Raw genomic sequence first — 17559 nt, 5'->3', positions numbered from 1 at the left:
AAGAACCGAAGAGATGCATTCTGGGGCTTGAAGTCCATATGGGTGGCCAATGTTGGCGTTGTCTATCGATGGTGAAATGCGATACGCCTACAATCCCCACGATGCCTCAACACCAACTCTACCTTCAACCGGATTGTCAACAGTAGTAATGTCTGCCGTTAGCAGGGAAGAAAGGCTCTCAAAAATGGAGAACGAAGCGAAAACTTCCTCTGTGTCAAACAGGTAAAACTGTTACAATATTGAGGGTTTCTTTAAAACTATTAATTTCCTAAAACGCTTTTTTATTGCCGACTTTTCTATCAAAGATAAACATTCACTGACCGTTGGTTTAGGCTAAGCATATTTACGGAACCACGACACACAACAGTCACTGTAACGTTACCATAAAGGTAGATGACATGTCGCTGTAATGCCAGCCAGGAAGTGACAGTATAACTGTTAGTTTATTGCAGATGTGATATTAACTCAAACATACTTAAGTTTATCGTATTGTCCACTCTTTCTCTTGGTTATAACAATTGTCATATTTTACACGAGGTGGCCTCCTGTCATAACTCCATTGTCATCTTCTCAAACCAGGAACACAAAATAATATTTATTATCACCTCAAATATGCTAATTGAACGTGTGACGGGTGTAGCTAGAGGTAAATAAATAGTCTGGATCAAGCAATATAAAAGACAGTTTTCTTTGAGCAGTGGAAAGAAGCATGGCATTTTCTGCTGGCACTGCAGCATGAGTAAAATGCGCATTTTACCCCGGGGGAAGTACACGGCTGCACAAAAGGATAATTTGATTTAGATGACTAATACTGTAACTGAATACACATGATGTCATGCTGTGATATTGACCCAGTTAGTCAGCTCTCTGTAACCACCTCCTACAGCAATAAAAACCTGGTACACTACTAAGCCACAAGAGGGTGTTGCTGCATTGGTCTATCCACTGAGGGTTTCTTCCTGCTTTAGACTCACTAAACCGGACTAACAAACACTAAACTCGCATGATTAAATTTAACATCAACACAGCAAAGCCTTATTGCAATTAATGTAACTGCAAATAGATATTCATGGTGGAGCTGTGAGTAAACGCACAAGCATGGAAGTATATTTTGATGAGGTGAAATTGGCAGACATTTGTGAACACAACTTCAGAATCAGAATCAGAAATCCTTTAATTGTCCCACGACGGGGACATTTACATTGTTACAGCAAAGAGAGTACACAATTAAATAGAATAGAAATACAGTAACAGTAATATAATATAAGTACAGTCGCACATGACAGTGTAATTGCAAAAGTTATAAAAGAGAATATTGCACTTGACAACAATTTGACAGCAAAACAGTCAACAGACAGTCTGTGTGAATATAATGTAGTCCAACTCAAAAGTACCAAAAACTATAGCCTGAAAATAAAATGACCAGTTGAATCAACACCTCTGACACGTCAGAACAGAAATTAAACATATAAGCTTTACAGATATTTTATTTAGCTGCCTGGTTATTGTTAGTTATTTTGACCACCCTTTATATCTAATTACTTAACTCTGTCCTAGTTTCTAAATTAGATAAGATTAAGCATTTGGACTTTGGATTGTGTTGCAATATATTGTATCGTTGTGGCCTCTAAAATGTTACTTACATTTTTCTTTTAAGACATGATGAACTTTTTTTGAGACACAATATATGCAGCATTTAACATAATCTAACATTTATCTCACTGTACTTACAATTATATTAGTAAAGTAAATTTCCCTTTAGCTCTGCACGATGACCCCTCTTAGTGTCTCTGTTGCCAAAGAGAGACGGCTATGTTTGGCATAGCAACCAGTTCAGGCTTCTTGTTTCGATGTGGCTTTCTTGCTTTGCAGCTGTCTTCCGAGTGCAGTTTAAAGCAACAGCGACAGTCCCGAAACGACTGTCAAGATTAGAGAAAAAACACTGAATTAGTCACTCCCCTGAGGTTTTAACAAGGAAGTAAACCGAAATGAGGTCTTGTCAAGTCCATACTCCAAATATTTGGAAACGCTTTAAATGTTGGTTTAAATCTAATCTAGTGGCTTCTCTAAACAATGTGGTTCTTGAGCTGTGACCTGCTCAGTTCTTGGGTTTGTTTTTGCTGCACTGGGAAACAATTCTCCTCTGATCTCTGAGAATAACGATTTGTTTGTCTGTTCAAGTTGTGGCCCGGGAGGAGTGTGAGTGTGTCCGTGTGTGTGTGGTTATGCGTCGTATGTGCGCATTGCCTAGGGTTGTTACTCTGTCAGCTGATAGAGCAGTAGTGTTGGGTTTCATCATGTTATTTATTCCCCACCCTTCACTGTGAGTGAAGTTAGGGAGGGAACATCGCTCTGTCTGTGTGTGTGTGTGTGTGTGTGTGTGTGTGTGTGTGTGTGTGTGTGTGTGTGTGTGTGTGTGTGTGTGTGTGTGTGTGTGTGTGTGTGTTTTTTTGCTGTGTTGTGCTGACGTCTCCAGAGTCAGACTGGTTTAAGGCTCATAGAGACATGGCAGGTCCCTGCAGTAGAAAACCACATTGCCTCCCTCTCTGCCCTTCTGTCGTCTTCTCTCTTTTTCTCTCTCTCTACCTTTCTTTCTCAATTTATCTCCCCAACGTAGCCTGAAGCAGAGTTTTTTTCCCCCAGTTTGTTTATCAGTGTCTCTGTCGCTCTCTTCTGGTCCCTCCTTGACTTCCACCCACATATTGCGACACTGACTGTCAAAAGCAGATGACCCAAGCTTGTTGTGTGTGTGTGTGGTGTGTGGTGTGTGGTGTGTGTTGTGTGTTGTGTGGTGTGTGTATGTGCCAGGAGTGGGAAGGTCTGGCTCTAACCTGATGCTATTAATACCACCTAATGAACATAATATGTAGGGAAGGTTATCTTCTTACATTTGTTGGCCATACGACTGAGGGGAGGAGTGAAGTGTGAGTGAAAGAGGAGGGAAAAGCTTTGCTGTAGTTTCACATTGAGTGTGCGCTCTTTACAAAGCTGCAGTGCCGTCTCTCTCCCTCTTTTGCTGAATGGAAGAAACAGAAAGCTAAACAGATGTTTAAAGTTTCGTTTCTCATCTAATCTATTTCCCCTTTATATTGCCCAACCTCTACCTCTGTCTCTCTGGATGTTGTATCAGAGGGCAGTGCTGTTAAATGCTTTACTGTGCGTGAGTGTGTATATATACTGAGTTTACGTGTTGGCAGTAATATCGGGAGTACACACAGTGGGGAGCCTCCCATATATTTTTCTCCAGTGATGAACACTATACCATCTTACTCAGGAGCTAGAATATCTGGCTGCTGGACTCTAAGATCTGATGGCAGGTAAGTGCATTTTATTTATTATTTAACTTTTTGTTTAGCTTTATTCACTCGTATACTCAGGTGTGCTAAACTTGAGTTGTTTTGCTCTTCTACCTTGCGAGAGGTTTAAGTCTCCAGAGTTTCTCTCTTTCTCCCAAAAAGTGGATAAACAAGACAGGCACATGGAGTCTGTAGCTCTCTTTGATGTGGCCCTCGTTTCTGTTGACATGCTTTGGGAAAGTTTGCATTTGTCATGTAATAACACCGATTCCCTGAGAGTGACTATAACAATGTTTTTGTCCTGATACCCCATGTGTTATGGAATATTATGATGATACGATCATATAATGTTATCAATTCACAGTTTTATTACACAAATTATTGAATCAACACGCATTATAATGAAGTAAAGAGTCATGTTAAGTTTCCAGGTGTGTAAACAGTAGAACACAATTCATTTAGATTCAATTCTTTTATATTTAGTTACATAATTTGCCATATTATCATAAATAATTGATTAAATTTTTTGGAGAGAAAAAAGATCAAATTCATACTGTTACTTTATTCTCAACTGTTTTGCCTATCCCTAACCAAACTGAGCTGAGACGTTGTAGTCATGCTCCCTAGATTTAAGGTTGGCTTTGTTTTGTCTTTTCAATTGAACCCTCCAAAAAACGTAAGAGTCTTGTCTTTGCTACGGAGGGAAAAAGAAACATGTTGTGTAAGCCATTCCCCTCTGCTCTATTTACTTCTACTATTACTGTTTAGAGATGGTCTCTATGTCTTCTCACTATCTGGTGTCAGGTACCCTGAACTCGCAACCTTTTCTTTTCACAAAGTAGCATTTAGAGATGAGTGTTAGTAATGTTTATGAGCACTGAGTACTGTGACTGTACCCACTTCACAAGCGTTTGATTCAGCGCGGTCAGCTAATTTTTTATTGCACCCTGGTTTGTCTTTTAACTGATAAGGTGTTCAGGTGGAGTGGGCTATGCCTCAGTCGTACTGTAGTTTGCTCCTTGGCTCCATCCATGCTCAGGTGACTCTGGTGTGATATGAACAATCTTTGCTCTCTCTCTTGTTTGCTTTACATCTGACCTCTTGACACTCCACCTTGGGATGTGTATGGTCTATAGAAAGACGCAGAAGCTAAAAGTCGACTGGTAGTACTGCTCTCTTACACAGTGTACGGTACTCAAGTTATGGCATCTGGCTTTTTACAATCCTCCCTGGTTGTAGATGTCTTGAATACTGCAGTGTGTTGCTAGCAACTGTTACCTGGTTGAAGCTATCACTCAAAGAAACTTTCTTTTGATAAACAACTAAGGCAGCATTTGTTTTGTCGCATGTGCTATTTATTATTTATGACATCAGTCAATTAAAAGTGATCGCTTCACCGATGATGTCCAAGTCAAAATAGTTTATTTTGTAGGCTATAGATAACGCACCTCAGATGCATAGATTTTGTAAGAGAGGTGATGTTCTACACGGGTTACTCAGCAATGGGTTAAAACAGTTCTTCGTATCCTTGTCCTCTGCTCTGAATCTTGATTAGTCACAATCCTTAGCTGAATATTACACAGCACTTCAGGAATGTGCTGCTGTCTTTGTTCTGTTTTGTCATGTTTTTCCTTATCTATCATGAATGAACTAGGCTTCAACTGCATTTTGTTGTACAACCCTGTGTTGACAATAAATGAACCTTGAATCCTTAATGCACATTCTTCTTCACTCTCTTCTTGTAATATCACAACATTAAACCGTTGTTCTCTAGGTGGAGCAATAAGTAACTAAATTGCTTGACACTGTTACAAAAGTCTGCAGATGCAATATTTTGGTGTTGAAATAAAAGACACTTGCACAAGATCTTACATACATTTCTCTTAGTGGCAATGTATCTGTATTGTTGTTGTGTTGCACAGAAGATGTGATTGACCAATGTGTTTAGTTTGAATAGTCCATGCAAATTCACTCTGTGCCATGAGAGTCTCATACCTGTTTTGAATGAGCTTCTTGTCATTTGTTTATAGGGACCTGGTTATCTGTCGAAATGCATTAGTCATAGTCACATGTAACGCCCTTAGTGTATTGTGTATATACACAAAAGATTGAGTTGTACAACTGATCGGAGGACAATAGACATGTAGTTAAGCCAACATTTTTTCCAGCAAATATTTAGTGTACTTTGGTACCTGCAGCAGTTTTACCGTACAAGATTGGACAAAGCTTACATGTTAAAGATGTTCAAACATTAACCCATGCCAGGAGGCAACGCAACACTAGATCAGTCTCGTTTATTGTCAGTTAACTGGGTCGCTATTGTCCATCTGCATTTCTATCTTACAGTTGCACAACCAACCTAACAAGCCTGTCTCTGTGTGTGTTTTGTCACAGGAAGGAGTGTTTATTTTATTAAAGATTATCCTTCCCATTGACTTTGTGTTGCCATGGCTATCTTGTTCCTGCCATGCCTTATTGGCTGATTAACAACAACCTTCACCGCTGTCCAAATGGACACTTATCAGCGGTGGTTGCACTATGGTGTTGTGCTGTCTTTCAGTGTGTAGTTAATTAAGTTAAATAAAACCCCCATCATACTGTGACCAAAAGCCATTTCATTATATAGCATACATGTGATACAAGTGTTGTATGATGGTGATTTAGCTTGTGCCTCGGCAAAAAAAAACAGTCAAGAAATTGGTCATTTTACAGATCTATAGATTTGTATGCAAAACCAGTTATTTGTCCAGTTCCATAAATGATTCGCCAACAAAAGGCAAAAAAAAAACAAAACAGTGAGTTTGTTGTTGTGTTTTTTTTGTTGCTTTAGTGGTCAGGAATCACTGGACCGGCTTCTCCCCTCGGTAAGCACAGGCCTTTCTCCCAGGAAAAGAACTACCAGTCAGTGCAAGTCTGAGCCTCCTCTCCTGCGCACCTCCAAACGAACCATCTACACCGCTGGCCGCCCACCCTGGTACAACGAACATGGAGCGCAGTCCAAAGAGGCCTTCGTCATTGGTAGGATACTTAAAGAGTTGTGTAACAATGTAACAGCACTGATGTTTTCTTTGTATCATTTAGATTACAATCTCCCTTAAAGTTGCATTGTCATACATCAGAATACATATAAACACATAGTGCAAATACATCTTTGTAAGTGTAAGTTCTCAAAAGCTGCCCTAGACTACTGTAGCTCATAAACAGAGTCCAAAGTCTAAATTGAGTACCTTACTATTACACCTTTGAATTTATAGGTCATTTTGACACAGGAATATTTATGTTTTGAAAGTAAATGAACTGATTCCCTCTATATGCAGGTAAGAAGTGTCCTTTGCAGAATTAAACAGTCACAATAGTTACTGCTGAAGTGTATGGACAAGTATGGACTCATTCAGAGTCATTGACACTTTAACAGAGTTAGAGGTGTCTCTGTTTTGCTACCTTCACCTGTTATTGGGGATGTTTACCTCCCAAAGAGATTCCTGGTATCTGTTCCTGCCTGTCTCTCTACATGCCAATAATAGCCTGAAGCAACTTTCAAAATGCACGTAATAGGGTGCCCTTTCAAGCCAGCTCTAGTAAAGTATGTTTCCACCAAGCAAAGGTATTCTTAAATTACTTTTGTAATTAAACATGATTGCAAACATCAATCAATGTCTTTATGTCAATATTCTGTCACAGGTCTGTGTGGCGGGAGTGCTTCAGGAAAGACAACTGTAGCCAGGAAAATCATTGAAGCTCTAGATGTTCCATGGGTTGTACTACTGTCAATGGACTCTTTTTACAAGGTGTGTTTTACACTATGTTGTTTGTGTCCATTTGCATCCAGCTATGCACCCGTTTATCAATATTGTAATTTTAGGTTAGAAATACTTAAGATCTAGCTTGCTTGACATGTTTGTTCATGTCTTCACATCAATCCAAAACAAAAATGTAATTATAGAGATTAAAATCTTCATAAATCCAATAAATCACTTGTTCCTTTTTTTCCATTATTACTTCATCTCTGTCTTGTATGGCTGCTAAATACCCAGTGTCCTGAAGGAAGGGAAAGAGTAAGACTGAGTGCAGGAGACAGAGTGAAAGAGAGAACAGGATTGCCATTGGATCCCAGAGGGGAAATGAGGACAAGAGTGAAAGGAGACGGAAAGGATAAAATATTAGACGGAGGATGAGTCAAAATAGAAGCACAGTGGTGAGCGAATTGGGGGGAAAGAAAAAGAGTGGTGGGGAGCAATCAAGCAAGAGCCATCATTCTTGCCCCTCTATACCTCCACCCACTCTCTGGTTATGTAATCCTGTCACAGTCTGACAGCAGAGGTTCAGGCTGTGCAGAGTAGGAGGGATTTACCAGTGGCTAGTGGTAGTGTAGCCCTCGGCAAGGGCCAGTTTGCACACTGCAATACACACACGGCATCCAAAACATTTTGTCCAGATTTATGTCTTTCCATGTTCATATCTCCTTTTCTTCTATTACGCTTTCCTCATGTTTGCTCACGGGCCCCAGAGAGCCTGTTACACCAGTTTATCATATTAAGTGTGTAGTCAGTTCACTTGAGAAGGGGGTGTTGCTCTTCTGAAACTGCCAAATACCAAGTCTGGGGTTTTAATGCTTAACTAACGTAAGGGGCACACCCAAACACACGCATACACTCTCTCTCTCACACACACACACACACACACACACACACACACACACACACACACACACACACACACACACACACACACACACACACATACACACACTCTCACACACACAAACACCACTTGGTACAGACGTCACAGTGGCGCATGATGTTCTCCTAAATATAGTTCCCCAAACTTCAACTGCTCTTAAACAGTGATCTGTATCTTCAGTGTTTTTGCATAAGCTTGTGTAAATGATGTAGCAAACCTTTTCTTTGAGCATGTGTGCTTGTTTTATTACAATACATTTTGTGTAAAAATTGTTTTATCAGTCTTTTTTTCTTCCATTCTTGAGATGCAATTTATTTTGCTCAAGAATGTATTTTTCGTTTTCTTTTGAAAGCATCATTGTTTGCTGTAAAGTAATTCCAACATTGTAACAATCCTCAGGTCCTGTCCCCAGAACAGCAGACTCTGGCTGCCAGTAACGACTATAACTTTGACCACCCTGATGCCTTTGACTTCGATCTGCTGACCCACACCCTGCGCAAACTCAAACAGGGCAAAAGCGTGAAAATCCCTGTGTATGACTTTACAACTCATGGGAGACAGAAGGAGTGGGTAAGGACGAATGCACACATCCACACACATGACAATGCACTTTGTGAGTTAATGAGTAAGCATGCTGGAGTTACTGCATATAATCTCAGTTTCTCGATGACCTAAGAGGCTTTTAATCTGCCCCACCAGAGGTTCAGAGTCGCATTGCAAATTTGCTGCTCCAGATGGTCACTGAAAAGCCATTATTGCGATTTCTTGTTTCTATACTTTCATATCAGTGGCACCGGTGAAATTATGATTGATCATGATGATTGTTGTAATAGGGCGCGTCTGTATTACCATGCACTGTGTGTGAACATTGTACTGTAACAATACATGTATGTGTGTCCACCACAGAAAACCGTATATGGAGCCAGTGTCATCATCTTTGAGGGAATTATGTCCTTCGCTGATAAAAAGCTCTTGCAGGTAGGGCAAGGTTATTATCCTTTAACTTGTTCAGCTAATCATTGGAAGATTGCTGTCAGATTTATATAGATCTGTGCTTGTGTCACACATGTGTTTCTTCTTTACGTAGAAGGGACATGTATTTAAATGATTTTCACTTCCCCCAATCGGTGTTATCTATGTGTGTTTTTAAATGTACAATCTGTGATTACAATTGAAACAAATTCCAAACACTGGATAGGAGCTGATATAACTATCTGTATATACACTTAGGTCCATAAATATTTGGACATTGACACAATTTTCATAATTTTGGCTCTGTACACGACCACAATGGACTTGAAATTAAACAATCAATATGTGCTTTAAGTGCAGACTTTCAGCTTTAATTTGAGAGTATTTACATCCAATCTAGTACAGATGTAGTTTAAACACATACTGTACCTGTTGTAATGAGGAGTCACCACACACTTGCAGCTCCAATGTGATTCTTTAATTTAAAAGAAAACAGTGTTTCAACACCTTTTCAGGGTTCATTTTCAAGACACATTTTTTTCCTGAGTATTTCAAGAAGGAGGAAATATTCATTTCAAGCACAGTTAACTTACACTTTAAAATAAATTACTAAAGGATTTAAAGATAATGACACAACTGTATAAGCAAAATTATGCTCCTACATTTTGACCTAAAACAGCACAAAAAAGAAGCTAAGAGAAGAATCAACACGGTATATTTTATTTGTCCATGTTTTTTGTGTGGTATGAATCCTCATGTTCAGCTGAACTCTCTCTCTCTCTCTCCCTCTCCTCTCCTCTCTCTCCTCTCTCTCTCTCTCTCTCTCTCTCTCTCTCTCTCTCTCTCCTCTCTCTCTCTCTCCCTCTCTCCTCTCCCTCTCTCTCTCTCTCCCTCTCTCCTCTCTCCTCTCTCTCTCTCTCTCTCTCTCTCTCTCTCCCTCTCTCCCTCTCTCTCTCTGTTCTCTTGTCAGTTGCTGGACATGAAGATTTTTGTGGACACAGACTCTGACATCCGGCTGGTGCGTCGGTTGAGGAGGGACATTACAGACCGGGGCCGAGACATTGAGGGTGTCATCAAACAGTACAACAAGTTTGTCAAGCCAGCATTTGAGCAGTACATTGAACCCACCATGAGGCTGGCTGATATTGTTGTGCCACGTGGTACGTGCATACTCCACATTCACACATATTTACATAATATATATACAGGTTACTACTACTGTGACATTAATGGTACTAAAATGTTGTCTTGTGTTTGGAATTTGATCAAATGTTCCTCCATTTTACTGCTGTTAAACTAAATATGTCCCATGATATTAAGTTAACATCATGCCACTTTGTCCTTCTGTTTGTCGTCCCGTCAGGCGGTGGCAACATGGTGGCCATCGATTTGATTGTGCAGCATGTCCACAGTCAGCTGGAGGAGGTAAGAGAGGTCACATGCACAGACCTAAATACACTCACACTCTCACAAGGAGAATGTGTCATGCCAGTTTTCTGACTCTGAGCTGAAGTCATTTTTAGCGTACTGTCAGGATGCTCGGCACTACGACAGGGTGTAGCTACAACCAGCATCAAATCTTTTTGCCAGTAATTACAAGCTCCACTACTCCCTCTAGTGGATAGCAAATGCACTGCACATATTTTAGAGCAGGATGAATGTGCTTGATCGTTTCAGGCTGGTTCAGTGAGATGGAAATATATCATTTTTCAAAGTAATGTTAAAGTTATTAATCGTAGTCACTTTTATTTGTTCCAGAGGAAAATATTGCAATTTGGAGTAGAATACATGTATTTTCAGTTGTTTTCTTTTAAAACGTCACTCTTGCTGTCTGCCTTACTGAGGTCTAAATGAGCAAGTTAGTACTTTATTACTCCTGAGATACAGCCCTAAGTTTACATTTTTGCTTTGGTAATTAATTACATTTAAAAAAAATCTGGTCTTTGTAGAGTTTTCTGCTTCTCCGTCTTCAGCTAAGATTTATAAATGTAAATAAAGCCCTTTTTAAATATGCATTCAGAACAGAGTTAGATAAATGGCATACCTGCTGTGATGAGGGGTTGGCTGACAAAACAGAAACACATATTTAGTAGTAGATTAATTCATATTTGCAGTTGCTGTTTGAACATTCATTTTAACAACTTGTTTTAACAGTATTAATCCCCCGTTAATATTCATCCATATCGAACTAATTTCAAGACTTTTCTTTAGATTTTAAGTGTTTATAAGTTTTCAGGTCAGTTGAAAATATTACATAACATTTATTATTGTGGAATAATTTAATCCTGATACACATGTAGGTGCCATTAATTGCACGACCTTAATAGAAATCTCCCATGGTCCCTTCAGCTTCAGAATAATCTGTTCAATACTGTTTTGACTTTTGGATTTGTTGTGCACTATTTGTCACCAAAGGCACATTTTTGCTTGTGGTGAGCACTTTGTGCCACAATGCAGTTTGCTTTGTTTTCTCCCCACCATACACACACACATTAACACACACACCGCTGATGGACTGCTTTCTCACCCTCTTCCCCCATCCCCCCCGCCCCCCCACACTTCCCCTCCACCCCAAATCCCTCCATGGCTCACAGCGCGAGCTCAGCGTCAGGTAGAGTGGCCTTTATCCTGTCTATCATTCTCTCCTCACCATCTGTCCAGTTCCCCGACTGCTTCAGGTTCTTACTGGGAGAGAGAGGAAAAGAGGCCAGTAAAACCAACCTCTACCTTCCACTGATCTGCTGGCTGCCATGGCACATCACCAGGCGGCACTGTTGTATCTGTAAAGCAAATACGTCTAATTAGTGATCAGTCACAAGAGTCTGAGACTGTGCCAAAATATTGTTAAGACTTAGTCAACAGAACATAAAATACATAAGTATAGAAACTGCATGAAAGCAGCTGTTAACATTAACATTAATCTTAGTTAACATCAAACTAAGATCAACGTGTGGATGTGGTGTGGTGCAGCCAGCATTTAATGTAAAGACGTTGGTTTTTCTTTTCTACCTTGTAGAGAAATGACAACTTACACTCTTCCTGCCTTCTGTGTCTAAAAATACACCAATGAGTCAAGTCACTGACCCCTCCTTTCAGCGACAGCAAGAATAGGAGAGAGAGTGACTATAACAGAAAGCGAGAGAGAGAGAGAGAGAGAGAGAGAGAGCGAGAGGAGAGAGGAAGCTCTTGCTACAGCTTTTGTTGACTATCACATACCTCAGCCACAGAGAAAGTTTCCAATACCCTACTACAAAGCGCTGAGTTTTTTTCCATTGAATGTCGGCCACAGTATCTGACACGGAGAGAGAGAGAGAGAGAGAGAGAGAGAGAGAGAGAGAGAGAGAGAGAGAGAGAGAGAGAGAGAGAGAGAGAGAGAGAGAGAGAGAGAGAGAGGAGAGAGAGAGAGAGAGAGAGAGAGAGAGAGAGAGGAAGTGAGCTTGGTGCCTGTCTTTAGACACAGGATGTGCCGGGGCCTGTGAGCTGAAATACCAGCCTCTACTGTTCTACACGGTGAAAGAGTGACAGCCGCACGATAGCTTGTGCACCTCCCACGCGTCAATGGATGCCAGTTTATAGATATCAAAATCTGATAAAAAAATAAGTCTCACTTTTACCCTAGAATCTGTAAAGACCCTTTAAAGCATGACCTGATACTTAGTCATTACAAATACCCTAATTGATAACAAGGATATATCATTTTACTTAAACTACCTCAGTGGTAAGCGCATTTCCCCGAGACGTATGACATTTTCAAGTCTGAGCTGTCACTTTTCACTGTGTGTGATAATCCCTTCATCTCTTCAGCCACCTGATGTTGTCTCTTCTCATTTTTTTTTCCTCCTCTTATCTGTTGTTTATCGTCTTTCTGTGTCCCCTCTGTTGTGATTGTTGTGTTTCGCCGAAAAACTCCCTGTAGAGGAAACTTCGCTGGGATATGTGAGCAGATTTGCTATGATTTCTCTTTTCTTTGCATCTGGCTAATGTGTATCTCAGTGACTATCTCGTGGATACTGTAGTGTCAAAATGACTGCATCACTGAGTATTTGTAACAGTGTGTCTCTTCCTCTAGAGCCCAGGGTAGACCTCGGCTAACTATATACGCAAACCTAATGTTTATGTGTGGAGTCCCAGAGAATAATTACAAGTAGTAGAGACCTTTTATTTATTTATATTACACAGTGAAATGTTATATCCATATATATTATGTAAATGTTTAAACTGATTCATTTTTAATGTATTTTCCATTATCATGGTCTCTGTGCTGTTGCAATTTCCCCCTGAAATACTCAACACTGGCACTGTGTCTGCCTTTTCCCCAAGCAATCCTATTACAGTGGTTGCACACTACCATTATCAACTTTGCTCTAACTACTACCTTAAAGATTATTCCTGATATGTTTAGCTTTCTGCATGCACTTACACGTCTGTCTGTGTGTGCGTGTTTGTTTGTTTTCCGCATACAGTACGTGTGTGTGCACGCTTGTGTCTAAACATGCACATGCTGTGCACATGCGTGCAGAGAAGTGTTAATTTCACTATATATGTGCATTGTATTCATGCATCTGTCCATCTTCCCTCTTTGCGCTCCTCTCACGCTGCACCACCCCCGCTCTACTATTTGTTGCCGTGGTTACAGGGCAGCCTTGGCGTCTGCACACCAGGCCCAACCCCTCCCCCAGACCCTCAGTGTTCTGGAGAGCACACCCCAGGTCAGGGGCATGCACACCATCATCAGGTATGAGCTAAGAAACCCACATTAACAACTTTCCATCAAAAAAAGAACTGTGTAGTGTACTGTGCAGACACCATCATTATAAATCTTGTATCCTTCTTTCCCTAATCGGCACTTTTAGAAACAAGGAAACCAGCCGCGATGAGTTCATCTTCTACTCCAAGAGGTTGATGCGTCTGTTGATCGAGCGAGCGCTCTCCTTCCTCCCCTCACAGGTGATGAACACTTAGATACACTGTTAATTAATTCATAGCACTGCATGAAGCTTCTGCAATCGTTTTGTATTTGGTTGGAGATCGACTCTGAGCCATTAGATACCTGAGCGAAGATGGTGACGTGTAGGACAAAGAAAGCGTGAGCTAACCAATGGGTAGACCGAAGCTGACGAGACACAGCAACAGAGTCAGATACCGAAACAATATGTGGCCATGAAACAGAGAAAGAGAAATACAAGATAAAGATGAATGCACACAGAGTAAGTGCTTGTATTTGCTAAAGAGAAGAATGAGAAAAACATACACATCGGGCTGCAGCGTGAGCATGGAAACATAAAGTCACCACAATGGAAAGTTTCCATACCTTCACCATGAGACACAGGTTTGCATTACACAGCCACACACGAGACATTTGAAAATGAAATTATTGACTTCTAAAGTACACTATAGCGCTGTGATCAGCGTTGTACTCACACTGTTATGATTTTTAATATTATCTCAGGCCCACGTAGTGCAGACCCCCCAGGGAGAGGATTATGAAGGCAGGACTTTCCACGGGAAGAGGGTGAGTGAACTCCATTTACTTCCTGCCGTCCTTTTTTATTTTAAAGACCGTCGGAAGAGTTTTCCCTCTACCTAAATTGATGCAATTAACCTCTGTTTAATTTTCTTTCCTTCTTTTTGTTTTTCTTTAGATCACAGGCGTGTCCATCCTACGAGCCGGGGAGACCATGGAGCCCGCGCTGAGGGCCGTCTGCAAAGATGTCCGCATCGGCAAGATCCTCATCCAGACCAACCAGGACACAGGAGAACCAGAGGTACAGACTCAAATTGTGATAGAATTTGTGTAAAACATTTTGCCATAATTGTCCTACAAACACCTTTTTTATTGACCTTTTTAAAGACGGAAACTTTAAAATAAATGAAACACATTCTTTAATAATAGTTTCTTGCACTTGTGCATGATCCTGTCCATACATATCCACATGCTACATATCCTTTCTGCATAATGCCACCCACGATGTGGCTCCAGGATAGCGCTGGTCATGTTTATTACAGGTTGGTATTAACCCACATCCTGTCTCTAAACTCTCTCAGCTTCATTACCTGCGTCTACCGAAAGACATCAGCGAAGATCACGTGATTCTGATGGACTGTACTGTGTCCACTGGAGCTGCTGCCATGATGGCTGTTCGAGTCCTCCTGGTGGGTGCGCCCGATTGTTCACAGCTCCAGATTGGCTGCAGTGAATCGCATCCCTTAATGTAGTCTGTATTCATGTGTGTGTTTTCATTTTCAGGACCATGACGTCCAGGAGGACAAGATCCTACTGGTGTCTTTGCTAATGGCTGAAATGGGAGTCCATTCAGTGGCATACGCGTTCCCACAGGTCAAAATCATCACCACAGCTGTTGACAAGAAGGTCAACGATCTCTTCCACATCATACCTGGCATAGGTGAGCTATTTATTGCATTATGTTGACTTTTCTTTCCCCAGCATGGCGCACATGATCTCAGGATGTCAACTGTTTTTCTGTTTTAACTGACGCTGGTATTTTTTGTCCTTATAGGAAACTTCGGGGATCGATACTTTGGAACAGATGCACCCCCTGACTGGAGCGACGAAGAGATGGATGAGCCCAGTTGCTGATGCGCTAACTTATTGAGGGATTTGGAGCTGTGCCCCTCGAAGGACAATATGAGGACATGCTCTTTGACGCTGTTGGGCTGTAACGTGCATCCTTCAAGGGCAAACAAGGTGCCCGGAGGAATCAACTGAAAACAGGACAAAACACCTTGTTGACATTTTGAAGTATATCATTTTATCCTATGTAAATGCTGTTGCAGAAAGTTTGGGTTATAAAGTATGAAATATTTTTATATGTACATTAAGTCCAAATATTTTATTTCCGTGTTTCAATTGTGGCAATCTCTGAAATTTGCAGGCATGTTGCTTCGAAAAGATATATCCAGCCTTAAGGCGTGTACTGTAGACGACACAACTGAATGTGAATTTGCACGTGCCGTAAACGAAAAAGACACACACGGCGTTTAAGGTTATTTTTTACCATATTCCTTCCTCACAACTTTTTCAAAAGTAAAATCGGAACATGAACTTGTGTTGCTCAACTTCCATCGCCACAGGCACTTTCTGAAAGACCATTCTATCGGAAAATGCGTGGGTGTACCCGTGTTTCTTTCAGTTCTCTGGCGCACCCTTTTCCTTTTGTGGATGCTGACCTAACCAGTTGAAACCGTTATTCATTATTCAGCCAAAAGTATGCACTTGTGGTGTATATTGATGCGCCATATCTTTAATTTACATATTTTCTTTGTATAGACCTGACCAGTCAGCAGGCAAGTCATGCATCTTTTTGCTGCTATGAAAATGGGTCATCTGCATTTAACAAATACAGATTAAGTGTTTATTTCTCACACGTCCTGATTTCTGCTTCTGTTTTTCATGCAGTAGATGGGATTTGTTCACAAAGCTCTGCTAGTGCCTGATCTTTATACTTGTATCAGTATTGAAATGAATGAGATCTGTCTGTTAAAGTTTGTGCCTATTTAATATTGCCTTGTTTATCCGTAAGTTATTTGAAGTGATGCAATGACTCATAAGAAGGAGAATTGTGATGCATACTCATTTTAATATCATCAGGTTCAACAAGGTTCAACAAGTTAACTGTTATAATTATTATTTAATGGAAGATTAAAAGAAAAGAAATACATATAACATATATATATATATAAAATAATTTAAAGTTATTTATTTTGACTTGAATATACAACATTTAAAATGCAACTTTTCGCCACATTAGCTACAAGCACCGTTACTACTGTTGGCTCACCCTTACTTTTCCATTTAGTCACTTGCTACTGTGCGGGATGTGCTTACTTCTGAATACAACTGTTTGTGAGTCACTGTACTGAAAATACATCAATTGTGCTTGCCGCCTCAGCGTCTGACTGCGTGCGATTTTGTGTTTACCACTGCTGCTGCATGTTTTTTATATATTTAATAAAAGTGCAGTAAAGATTTTAAATGACTGTGTATTATTTCATTTGTATTAAATGTGTTCAGCAAGCTCACCCCAGTTAAAGGTCATGTCATGTCAAAACTGTTCAGTTAGGGTTATTAAAACACACATTTTAACACATACAGAAAACTTGTCAGCATTACCTGCATACTTTTTCCATTTATCAAACTTTTCGAGACGGAAAGACTTTACCTACACTTTGAAAATGAACAGGAAGTATATTGTGGTTGTCCTCTTCTCATGGAAAGAAACTTTGATATCTTCCATCACTTTCCATAATTATCACTCTGACAGCTGTCAAGACGGTAGTCACGGTAAAGTATGATTGACACACATTTGATGAGGCTGATGGACAATTACAAACCGGCAGACTATTAGGCAGATATTGACCCACAAGAGGCAGCGTTTTCAGAGGAAGGGGGCGTGAGGACACTCAAAAGACGTGCAAGAGCTAAGAATATCAGGAAGCTCAGCAGCAGCATTTGTATTCTTTGTTCTTGTGCTAGTTTATCCAGAATTAAATAGGCAGATTTCACTCATTTGAAAACTTTTATTTATTATTCTGCAACATTTAAAATTGATTCCACACTTTTGATGAAATATTATGAGTTACAGTAATTTAA

At 40.3% G+C, this 17559-nt stretch overlaps 1 protein-coding gene across 4 annotated transcripts; it reads left to right on the top strand.

The window, feature by feature from the left end:
• The first annotated feature begins 91 nt into the window (after positions 1–91).
• Positions 92–16942, top strand: uckl1b (uridine-cytidine kinase 1-like 1b). Of its 4 annotated transcripts, none has more exons than XM_029435158.1 (15): positions 92–222; positions 6127–6314; positions 6978–7084; positions 8376–8546; positions 8883–8954; positions 9919–10108; positions 10312–10373; positions 12865–12884; positions 13585–13683; positions 13802–13895; positions 14398–14460; positions 14591–14713; positions 14994–15101; positions 15196–15352; positions 15467–16942. In XM_029435158.1, the coding sequence occupies exons 1-15, from the start codon at positions 149–151 to the stop codon at positions 15544–15546; spliced, it is 1608 nt and encodes a 535-aa protein (XP_029291018.1). In that variant the 5' UTR covers positions 92–148; the 3' UTR covers positions 15547–16942. The 4 variants fall into 4 exon arrangements, with proteins under 4 accessions (XP_029291018.1, XP_029291019.1, XP_029291020.1 ...); XM_029435159.1 differs by lacking the exon at positions 12865–12884 and adding an exon at positions 11543–11559 and having other exon boundaries at positions 15467–15606; XM_029435160.1 differs by lacking the exon at positions 92–222 and adding an exon at positions 2957–3317 and having other exon boundaries at positions 15467–15606.
• The last annotated feature ends 617 nt before the right edge of the window (positions 16943–17559 follow it).

The sequence above is a fragment of the Cottoperca gobio genome, chromosome 7 (assembly GCF_900634415.1).
Source record: "Cottoperca gobio chromosome 7, fCotGob3.1, whole genome shotgun sequence".
NCBI lineage: Eukaryota > Metazoa > Chordata > Actinopteri > Perciformes > Bovichtidae > Cottoperca > Cottoperca gobio.
This window is presented reverse-complemented; position numbering and strand designations above follow the sequence as displayed.

Bases quoted from the DNA above. Each gene is read 5' to 3' on its own strand.
- uckl1b (XM_029435158.1), top strand. From the start codon at position 149: ATGTCTGCCGTTAGCAGGGAAGAAAGGCTCTCAAAAATGGAGAACGAA. The intron at 7,085-8,375 runs GTGTGTTTTACA...AACAATCCTCAG, and splicing joins CAATGGACTCTTTTTACAAG to GTCCTGTCCCCAGAACAGCA. The intron at 12,885-13,584 runs GTGAGCAGATTT...CCGTGGTTACAG, and splicing joins AGGAAACTTCGCTGGGATAT to GGCAGCCTTGGCGTCTGCAC.